At 41.1% G+C, this 11,267-nt stretch overlaps 1 protein-coding gene across 5 annotated transcripts in view; it reads left to right on the forward strand.

The window, feature by feature from the left end:
* CHL1 (cell adhesion molecule L1 like) overlaps positions 1–9,861 on the forward strand; it is a 194,385-nt gene extending 184,524 nt beyond the window's left edge. For all 5 annotated transcript variants that reach the window (XM_073644396.1, XM_073644400.1, XM_073644399.1 and 2 more), the window contains 2 exons: positions 2,599–2,671; positions 5,260–9,861. In XM_073644396.1, coding sequence (XP_073500497.1) covers positions 2,599–2,671; positions 5,260–5,470 — 284 coding nt within the window. In that variant the 3' untranslated portion in view covers positions 5,471–9,861. The remainder of the gene's footprint in view (positions 1–2,598; positions 2,672–5,259) is intronic.
* Positions 9,862–11,267: the final 1,406 nt, after the last annotated feature.

Genomic DNA, 11,267 nt, shown 5'->3' on the forward strand with positions numbered 1-11,267 from the left:
GTGTTATTCAAAATCACAGTATCCTCCTCCTCTGTGTGCAGATAAATGAATTAGTGAATAGATGACATTTTCTGGAAAAACAAACTTTCACTGTGTACTTCCTTGTTAGCGAATAGGTGTCTCAAAGGAGAAGATAATTGCCTCTAAGGCAGACCGGACGTCTCCACTCATCCAGAGACTTCACATTGCAAAAATGGAAATGCAATATTTCCCTGCCGTATCGATAATAATCTGATATCAACATAATCCATGGACATATCTGTGATTGAGAGAAATAAATGTTTTTGTGAGTTCAAGTGTCAGGATTTTTGGAATTGGGCTACTACAAAAGTATAAATGAAACCGAATAATAGATATATCATAGTCATGTTTGGTGTCTTGGATGGTGAAAGTATGCTCGGAAAAATATCGGTCATATTATTCCATAGGAGGTTCTGGGGGAAACTATGACACAAATTAGAATCATGTCCTTGCTACATCTTTCCGTACATAAAATTATCCATCCTCCTCTCACCTGACCAGGTAGGATTGAGGGGTGTGGATGAGACCCTTTAAAATATCTCATCCCAAAAAACTCAATGTCAGATCTAGGAGAGACAACGTGAATTGTAGATGTGTCTTAATTTCTGGGGCGATCTCCTCTGCATAGAATCGCTCCCGATCTAATCGTAAGATCCTTCTTTATTTATTCCTTTTTGTTGAAGGCTATGTTCACACGCTGCATTTTTTATACAAATTTTAAGCTGCGTTTTACAGTACCAGCAAAAGCTATGAGATTTCAGAAATGTCATGCACACACATTGTTTTTTTTTTCCTGACTGATTTGAAAAACTGCTGCGTTTTTTGCAAACTGCAGCGTGTCACTTCTTTCAGCGTTTTTGCAGTGTTTTTTCACCCATAGAAAGCAATGAGTAAGTGCAAAAACACAGGTGTCAGGTTTTGCTGCATTTTTGGTGCAAAAACCTAAGGAAGTTGCATCATGTTTTTTTGGGTGGCACTAAACTTTATCAGTAAGCACGAGAGACATTAAAAAAGCACCAAAAACTGCTTTTTGTAAGCCGCTTCTTTACTGCCAATAGAGTAGGTTTTGCCTGCAGAAAAAAAACGGAGCAAAAATGCAATATGTCTTACACTGTTTTGTTTTTGTCTTTTTATTATTTCATCTTTTTGTATCCTTCTATGCATTTTTACTTTATTTTTCTTATATTAAATCGAATACGTTTGTTCCTTGCTGCTCTAAACGTACCCACAACCTCAAAGAAGGAAAGTATAGCCTGGCTGTGTTACCCTGTGTATGCCAGAGCGTAAAAAGAGTACCTCTTGCATCTCACTGACCTATCAAATGGTGAGTGGCGGCAGCAAGAAGAGTGGTGTGGATGTGTGATGTGATCTAGCTGTAAGGTGTGTTTAGCTCATTGTTAAGGGACTGTGGGTGCCACCCTTTACAGTCACATCTGAGTTCCATGTGTAGTGAGTGGGCAGTGTTTGTGACAACTGGAGTACCGCTTATACAGTAATAAAGCCTTTTCAGTGTACCCCGATGTATGCCAACACAGTTGAGATTGGCACTCCCCTGGGCAGACAGACATGACCACATACGAGGGGCCCCCAAGCCACGTGTCTCATGAGCCATTGGTTAGGGATCAATGATTTAGGGGAACTGCTACACTCACCTCCTCAATCCCCTGCTTTTCAGTGCTGCCCTCTGTTGGTTGCCAGTAGTCCGTATTGGCTTACTTCATGCTGTGAACATGGCTGCATCCATAACTATCATCAATTATCACATGCTGTACATGCCGCCATCACCACTCAGGTCAGTGATTGGCTGCAGCAGTAAAATAAATGACGTGCGGTATGTGATCACTGCAAGTGAGGACCACTGGACTGGTGGCTTTGAAACATCAGAGACTGTAAAGATTAATTTAATTTGAATTTAATCCATTCCTTTCTCTTAACTTTTTAGCCTTTACCACTGCAATAAAGGAACCGTACTTTTTCATAAATGTTGATTAATTTGATGCCATCAACTTGAGCCCAGCCATCAAGTTATAGCAAGGAAGTTGTTATTATTAAAGTAAAACGTTCTTGAATATTAATATTACAACAAGTCAAGGATAGAGTTCACTGTAAGGAATATATCTTTTATGCATTCTGATGTCCAACTATACAGCACAACTGAAGGCTCATCATGCAATTTCACACCCTGTTGTTCTTATTTAATTGAAAATGAATCGACCATATCAAACACTCTGAATTTCTATTATATTCCATGTGGTGTGACGGGTCTGAGTCCTGCAACATCAAAGGATCTCAAAACCTTGCTTTTTTTTTCACAGTTGTTGCATCGTGGTCACAGAGTTTGACCTTTTATGTGACTGAATGTAAAGGTACAGGACACCGAGTACAGCACATACCACCACAGTCCTTATGTCGTGTAGATCCAGAAATGGAAACAATTAAAGAAAACTTAAATTAAGGATTTTTCAATAATAAAAAATGGAATAGTAGGAAATGAAATAGGCTGTGATGATCAATGGGATTTAATTAAGTCCTTGAATAAAATATGTCAACTCAATCATCCATACTTTTTTTTTTCAGTGAAGGAGAAAGAAGAGCTCCATCCTGAACCGGAAGTGCAGTCAATGAAGGATCAGTTCTTTGATGACTACAGGTTTGTGATGGCAAAAGTTCAGACCACGCATTTTGCATCCCCACATGTGCCCCCAAGATGCATCTTAGGATATCACATAGAATTATTCTAGCAGCTGACCCAGCAACACTGTGGACACAAGAAGCTGAGTTAGATACACCCCACCAATTGACTACTGAAATAAAAATATCTTAAATTGGACCTTTCCCTAAATTTTTTAATCTCTTCCAATTGCCGCTGCTCCACTGATTCCGGAACAGTTTTTCTTTTTCTTCTGTGTCCCCTCTGTTCCAAAGTTATGCCCTCCGGTAAAAGAAAAAGTACACATTTTCCCTTCAACCAACTGGGCGTATACCACTCTTTCAGCATGGGTATGTATAGATTGACCAGCATCAGAGGAGAAAAAGCAAATGTCCACATAGAGGTTCTGTGGTATATGCCCAGTTGGCTGAAAGGGAAACTTTGCATCTTTATTACCGGGGGAAAAAAAACTTTGCAATGGAGAAGCACCGAAGAGAAAAAAAACTGTTTCAGAATTATGGGAGCAGAGCCAGTTGGAAGAGGAACTCAGTTTAATTAAAAAAAAAATCTAGGGAAAGGTCCTCCTTAAAGGGGTATTCCCATCTCCAAAATCCTATCCCAATATGTAGATGGTGTAATAATAATAGTATTAGCAAATACCTTCAAATAGAAATGTAGTATAGTTTTTCTGATTCTCTGTCTCTGTCCTCATGCACAGGCATTGCAGGACCTTAGGTATCCATGGTTACGACTACTGATATAGTGACAGCTAGTTGCTAGTGGTTGTTACCATGGATACCTAAGGTCCTGCAATGCCTGCACATGAGGAAAGAGACATAGTGAATCAGAAAAACTATACTACATTTCTAATTGAAGGTATTTGCTAATACTATTATTATTACACCTACTACATATTGGGATAGAATCTTGGAGATGGGAATACCCCTCTAAAGCTAAAGGTGTTCATAGGAGGGAGCAATTCTACGCAATACCAACAGAAAAATGGATGGCACCCCTAGTGATCGGACTTCTTAAAAGACACATCGGGCAATGTCACCTGACATTACCACTTCTACCCCCTTTGCAATTACGTTCACTAAAGAGGACCTATCATCCTTTGTTACCGTATTACATCAGTGATGCGGCTCGTTCATATCTGCATTGTGGCTGCCTGGCCAGCCAATGCGCAGGGGAACTGCAACACGGCTCCATTAAACTGAATTAGCACCGCCGCCCTGTTATTCTCTGTGGGACCCCGACTGATCATAAAGTGATGGCATATTCTAGTAATATTCCATTACTTTATGAAACTAATAACCTTTTAAAACATTTTTACCATTTGGATATTTGCAGTGCTCAATAGTGACAGACTACAAATGACCCTGTGTGTAGTCATATCCAGTAGTTATCTCCCCTCAGCCCTGCTTTTTCCAAACCTTTACTAAATGCCGTAGCAGCATTTCTGTTCAGTGGTCGTCAGCATTATTCACGAAAAGCACATTATATATTGGTAAGGACACACCTCCCAAAAAACAGCTTGCAAACCAGTATGAGATAAAGAGGGGACACAAGCACACACCAAAGGGCTGCAAAAGGGTTAGGGCAAGATGGTGCTTCTTAAGGATCTGCTGACACAGACTAACCGCCGACTGGAAAGACCTTGCGGATCGACGGTTGTTTAACTGCCTATTTATACAATCAGACCAAGTTAACGATTTGCACTGAGCAATCTGCTAAAGATCTATACTAGATCGCTCAGTGCACGTAAGCTGCCATGGTTTTTGGCAGTGTGAGTTCTGTTTACACAGGACGATGCACCGCCGACAACAATGATTTTTTGCATTTTGCAAAAGATCATTTCAGCCAATGAATGAGAGCTTTGCTCATTCATTGGATGAATGGCAGTCTGTTTACACTGCAAAATATTCATGAAACAAGCAGTTTTAAGAACACTCATTCACCATTATCTTTCAGTGTAAATGCAGCTTAAAGGGGTTGTCCACTACTCGGACTCAATCACTATGTTTTCTCCCAGTAAAAAAACAACACTTATACTCACCTCCAGTGCCGGCACCGTTCTAGAGGTTCTCAGTACTGTCTCTACCGGGGCTCGCGTGACATTGTTATGTCATGCAATCCCTGCGGCCAATCAGCGCTGGCTTCATTCTCGCTACCTTCGGAAAAATTACATACAGAAGGACGTGAGAATAAAATAATCAATATCAAAATTGCTCAATAAAACAATATGAAGTGATCCTCTTCAGATACACGCGTACCCAAAAAATGGTTTATAAGAATGGTGTATATATTCTTTAAAGGGGTATTCCAGTCACTACAAATTATCAACCAGCCACAGGAAACATGAAAACTACAAGATTGTTGGGACCTCCATCGATCACCAGAACAGTGGACTCATATCCCCCATTAATGAAGCAACATGCTGGCGATCCGTGGGGATCCCAGCGGTCTGATCCACACTGTTGTAGAGTATATCTCCTCTCCGATGGATAGGTGATCATTTGTAGCATCTGTATTACCCTTCTTATTATACCAGTTTCAGCCTTTAACCTCGTTGTTTTTTTCCTTAGTTCCAGTGATAAGAAGGCAACAAATGGCAGCATGGACTCATTAAGCCTAGATATTAAAACCTACGACAGTGTGGATAGCCTTGTCCAGTACAGCGATGGAGAACACAGTCACTTCAATGAGGATGGATCTTTCATTGGAGCGTACACAGAATCGAAGGAGAAAAATCCAGAGGATGGGACCCCACACATTCAGTCTGTACACTCCAAATAACAGACCTGCGTCCATGAAGAACTTTATCTTATATATTGTAATTCTTCAGGTGACTTGGAAAGCACATTTGGTGGCCCTCTACAAGAAGGAATCGGCTTGGATATTTCATTGGTGAAAACGTAGTAGCCAAAAAAATGTTATGTTCTTTCCTAGGCGCTCACCTAAACCAATGGAACATTGACATCTATTTTCCAGCATCGACTGAAGACACAAAGCCATGTATTACTTACTGCATATGAATATCACAATATATAGACTTTGTGAAGGACGTGATTGCATACGCACATCGATGTGGCAAGAAGAGTCGGTCTTGTTTTCCATTAAGCATATTAAAACATCCCATCTGTGCATCATGCATGTGATATGAAGATCCAATGTTTTAATGCCCATTTTACAGCAAGATTATGGGGGTATAAATGTGGCAAATACACTTTTTCATTGTTTAGTTGCAAAGGGAAAATCAAAGCATTTGTAAATTGGTGACATATTGTACATGTGTATCCATGTTTGCATCTGTAGCTCTTACCACGGCTTATAACAGGAGCCTCAATACCAATACCTGTCATCTCAGATGGTGCCCAACAGCGGGCGTATATATAACCAGGTCAACTCTGCAGAATACTAGCAATTAGCTGGAGCTTAGGGTGCCCATTTACATTAAATGTAAGTGTATATGGATCCCCTGATGTTAGCAGGATCCGAAGACTACTGTAGCTAATGTTTATGGGGCTGCCCCAACTTTAAGTTTAACATGGGCATTTCTTTGTACCTTTGGGAGGTAAGCCACTTTGAGAGCCGTCAGCTGGCAGCTAATTTCCCTCTTCCCATTTGAACACATGCAGGTTTGACCAAGCGTGCATGTGTATACAAGATTTGGGATTTATACTGCAGCTGTCATTCAGCCTACAGCTATCTAAGGTGTACGGGCAGCTCTTTAAAGGGAATCTGTCACCCCCCTCTTAGTTATCAGACCGCTACTATGGGCATACAGGTGATAGAAAAGTAAATCTATACATACCTGTATGGCCCATGGTAGAGGTCTGCTTGCAGAGAAATGTTGTTTTATCTTTTTGGTTTTCAACAGGCTTGGCGTCCGGGGGACACCAAGCAATGGCCACCTATCTGATTATTATTCCCCAAAATTGCCGCCTATCAGCCTAGTTACCATTTTCCCTCTCTCCCCCGCACGTCACAGGGCGCTGTGACGTGCGCTTTCCTTCCTCACCTCCCGGCGCATGCACAAAGCGTGGATTTTATAGACCGCGCTGTTTCCTCCAGGCCGGATTTGTATGAGCAGACAGGCGGGCATTGCTTGGCGTCCCCTGGACTCAAAGCCTGTTGAAAACCAAAAAGATAAAACTACTTTTCTCTGCAATCAGACCTCTACCATGGGCCATACAGGTAGGTATAGATTTATATGCCCACAGTAGAGGTCTGATAACTCCCAGGGGGTAACAGATTCCTTTAAAGGGATTGTCCAAAATTTTATTTACTTAAATACTCATAAATCATTACCGCAATTGGGTTTCATTAAAAGTTTTGCACCCTTTGCCTTCTATAGACTGTGTTGCACTGCCTATTGCTGGCTGGAAAACGAGTTAACTGAGAATCCATAACTGAAGGACAGTTTACAACTTTTTAATATGTCTTTTTCTGAGCTCCTCTCTGCTGATTTATGACCACAGACTGCATAAAAGTTGAATGTGCTGGAAACAAAGAGCCTGTAAAATTTGCAGGCTGGTTTGTACGTGCCTGCACTATACTTTTCTTACCTGCAGTGTAAGGTATTGAAGCATTGTCCTAGTCACTTAACTACCAAATAGATTTAATATGTTGAAAAAATATATATACAAGTGCGTACACTGCCAAAGTTTGACATTGCATTTTTCAAGGGGTTGTCTGGTCTAAAACTACAAGTCTGCAGTCACTCTATGTGACTGCAGACTTGTGAATTATGACATCACGCACACTGCGCACTGTGAGGATTCTCAAAGAAGATGGGTTCTGCCTCGCTCAATGCAAGTGTGTTGAGTGAGCCCGGAAACAGTCTAGTCATAATGAGGCCAGAAGTATGCATTTTGCATACTTGCGATCACAAGGCTGTCGCTCCTGATGCCGGCACCGGACAATCCTCACAGCATGCAGTGCGTGTCATGTGAGGATTCACAAGTCTGCAGTCACAAAGAGTGACTGCAGACTTGTAGTTTTAGATCAGACAATCCCTTTACCATTTCTATTTTCTGGTGGGTAAAAGATAATAGGAAGATTGTGCCCAAGCACTAATAAGAAAAATGTGTAAAACAGAATAGCCTAATGTAATGACCCTTAGAAATGCTGGGAATTGGCGTCCACCACTATCACTACCGGTGGAAAATAATGCTGGTGACACAAAAACTCAGCTATAACTTTACATGTTTGGTACTTTCAGGAATAACTATCAAAGGTATCATACTAAAACCTTCCACTCGGCTGTATGCTTGTAGACGACAAATACACTATATAAGCAGAAGTATTAGGATACCTCCACATTACACCTCCACATTCTAATTCATTCTTAAAGTATTCAATGGGGTTGAGATCATGGCTCAGTATGGCTAATCATGTTCTTCCACACCAAACTTCCCCAATCATGCCTTTATGGGCCTTGCTTTGTGCACTCTGAACAGTCATGGGGAAGAGTAAAGTGTCTTCCCCAAACTTTCCCACAAAATTGGTATCAAACAATTGTCCAAAGTGTGTTGAAGAATTAAGATTTACCTTCACTGGGACTAAGGGGGAGAGTCCTACCCCTGAAAAATAACCCCATAGAATATCCACTCCTCCAATAAACTTTACAGTTGGAATAATACAGTCAGGCGGGAAACATTCTCCTGGCATTCACCAAACTCAGACTCATCCGTTAGAGAAGTGTGATCCGGCACTGCCCAGAACATGTTTCCACTGCTCCAGAGTCCATAGTGGTGGCTGTACTCACGAAGCTCCAGGTGGGGGAGCAGTGTTTGTGCTGAGGTTAATACAAGAGGAGGTCTGGACTCTGCAGTTATGAAGTCAGCAGAGTGTTAGGCTATGTGCTCACGATGCAGAAATGCTCCGGATTTTTTCCTGAGCGTTTCTGCATCTCCCTGGCAGAAAAAACGCATGCGGATTGTACATGCGGATTGTACATGCGTTTTTCCTGCCAGGGACATGCGGAAGTGAAGCGTTCTTTGCATGCATTTCCGCATGCGGGTTGACAAGCGCTTTCCAAGCGATTTTAGCATCACTTGGAAAGTGCTTGACAACTTGGTCACACTATATAAATCCAAGCAACTGGCATGGATTTATATACTGTGACTTAAAGAATGGTAAAAAATAAATACTTACCTTCTGATGGCCCCCGGTGTCTTTGTCTCTGCTTGCCGGCAGCTCGCGGTAGATTTAAGGACCTGCCGACGTCAGTGGTCGCGTGACCCGTCATATGACTAAATGATGTCAGCGCAGGTCCTTTAGTCTACCGCGAGCTGCCAGCAAGCCGAGACAAGGAACCGGAGGCCATCAGAAGGTAAGTATAATATATATTTTTTTATTTTATTCTTTTTTTTACAGGTTCTATGGTACCCGGGTCCGGAGGAGAGTCTCCTCTTCTCCAGACCCGAGTACCATCCGCACATTGAAACGCATGGATTCCGCATGTGCAGATGTAGTGATGCGGAATCCAAGCGTTCCAATGCAAGTCAATGGCGGCGAAAAAGCAGCGCTTCCGCAAAATAATTGGTAGTGCTGCGGATTTTTCCGCAATGATAATCCGCAGCGGAAATTTTCGCAGCATGTGCACAGCAGATGCGGATTATCATTGGGGAACATGGCACGCCTTCTACCAAGCGTTTTTTAAGCGTTTCTGCAGCGGAATTGCCGCTGCAGAAACGCTTAAAAAATGCATAGTGGGCACACCGCCTTAGTGACTTTTCTGTCCTCTGTTCTTCATCACTCAGTGACTTTGCTCTGTAACTTTATGTGGTCTCCACTTCATGGCTGAGTTGTCTCCAGTTCCTTCCACTTTCCAGGTGTGTTCAATAATTTTGTCCATATACTATAGTGTATAAAGAGTTGAGATTTGTCATTGCGACTTGTTTTAATGCCACCTTTACTCTGCATGATGAGGATCCATAAAAGAATAAATAGTGTTAAGTGCTATGAGAAGGAATCATAGATGCTGTTGAAATGGAAGAAGGTCGAAGCTTTGTGTTGTCTTGTTTGTATTTTGCTCTTTGATAAAAAAAAGATAGAAAAAAAATTTAAATAAAAAAAATCATTGACTGTTATTTGATTACTTGGAAGTTTTGTTTTCTCATGATTTCTACATGTATATGAAATACTAGAATGTTCTTTAGCCAAGCTAATGTGTTAATTATTGGCTCGTGTAAATATGGCAGGGATCAGTCGACAAACAAGCAAAGTGCTTGTTCGACACCTAAAAAATAAAGTTTACGTCAAAAATCATTGTTGTCAGCAGCACATCTCCCCATGCAAATAAGATGGGGACCGAACAATAGTTTCCATACTCGATGGATCCATCCACCGCTCTTTGCACAGGCTCATAGACTTTTTATTGAGCCCATACAACACTTTGTGGGAGCTGCAAGGAGAAGCTCAGAGATACAGCTCGTTCAGATGAGTATAATCAACATGTGTGCTGTCCGTAACATGCAAGTCAATGGGGTACATCTTGACACACGGATCAATAATCCATGTGAAAATAATTGCTGCATGCACTACTCACATCTCTTTTTAGATCAGACGCACCCATTGTACCCAATGGATGTGCTTAACCCCTTTACCCCCAAGGGTGGTTTGCATGGTAATGACCAGGCCAATTTTTACGATTCTGACCATTGTCACTTTATGAGGTAATAACTCTGGAACACTTCAACGGATCCCACTGATTCTGAGATCGTGTTTTCATGACATATTGTACTTCATGATAGTGGTAAAATTTCTTCGATATCACTTGTGTTTATTTGTGAAAAAAATGGAAATCTGGCAAAAATTTTGAAAATTTCGCAATTTTCAAACTTTGAATTTTCATTGCCTTAAATCAGAGAGATATGTCACACAAAATAGTTAATAAATAACATTTCCCACATGTCTATTTTACATCAGCAAAATTTTAGAACTATTTTTTTTTGTTAGGAAGTTAAGGGTTAAAAGTTGACCAGCGATTTCTCATTTTTCCAACAAAATTTACAAAACCATTTTTTTAGGGACCACATCACATTTGAAGTGACTTTGAGGGGCCTTTAAGACAGAAAATACCCAAAGGTGACACCATTCTAAAAACTGCACCCCTCAAGGTGCTCAAATCCACATTCAAGAACTTTATTAACCTTTCATGTGCTTCACGGGAATTTTTGGAATGTGGAAGAAAAAAATGAACATTTAACTTTTTTCACAAAAATGTTACTTTAGACCCCAATTTTTTTATTTTCGCAGGGGTAACAGGAAAAAATGGACCCCAAAATTTGTTGTGCAATTTCTCCTGAGCACGCCGATACCTAATATGTGGGGGAAAACTACTGTTTGGGAGCACGGCAGGGTTCGGAAGGGAAGGAGCGCAATTTGACTTTTTGAATGTAAAATTTGCTTGAATAATTAGCGGACGCCATGTTGCGTTTGGAGAGCCCCTGATGTGCCTAATAGTGGAAACCCCCCACAAGTGACACCATTTTGGAAACTAGACCCCTCAGGAAACTTATCTAGATGTGTGGTGAGCACCTTGAACCCCCAGGTGCTTCACAGAAGTTTATAACATTGAGGCGTA

This window comes from Phyllobates terribilis, unplaced genomic scaffold, assembly GCF_046119375.1.
Source record: "Phyllobates terribilis strain yellow unplaced genomic scaffold, ASM4611937v1 Scaffold_8__6_contigs__length_399053987, whole genome shotgun sequence".
In the NCBI taxonomy this organism is placed as follows: Eukaryota; Metazoa; Chordata; class Amphibia; order Anura; family Dendrobatidae; genus Phyllobates; species Phyllobates terribilis.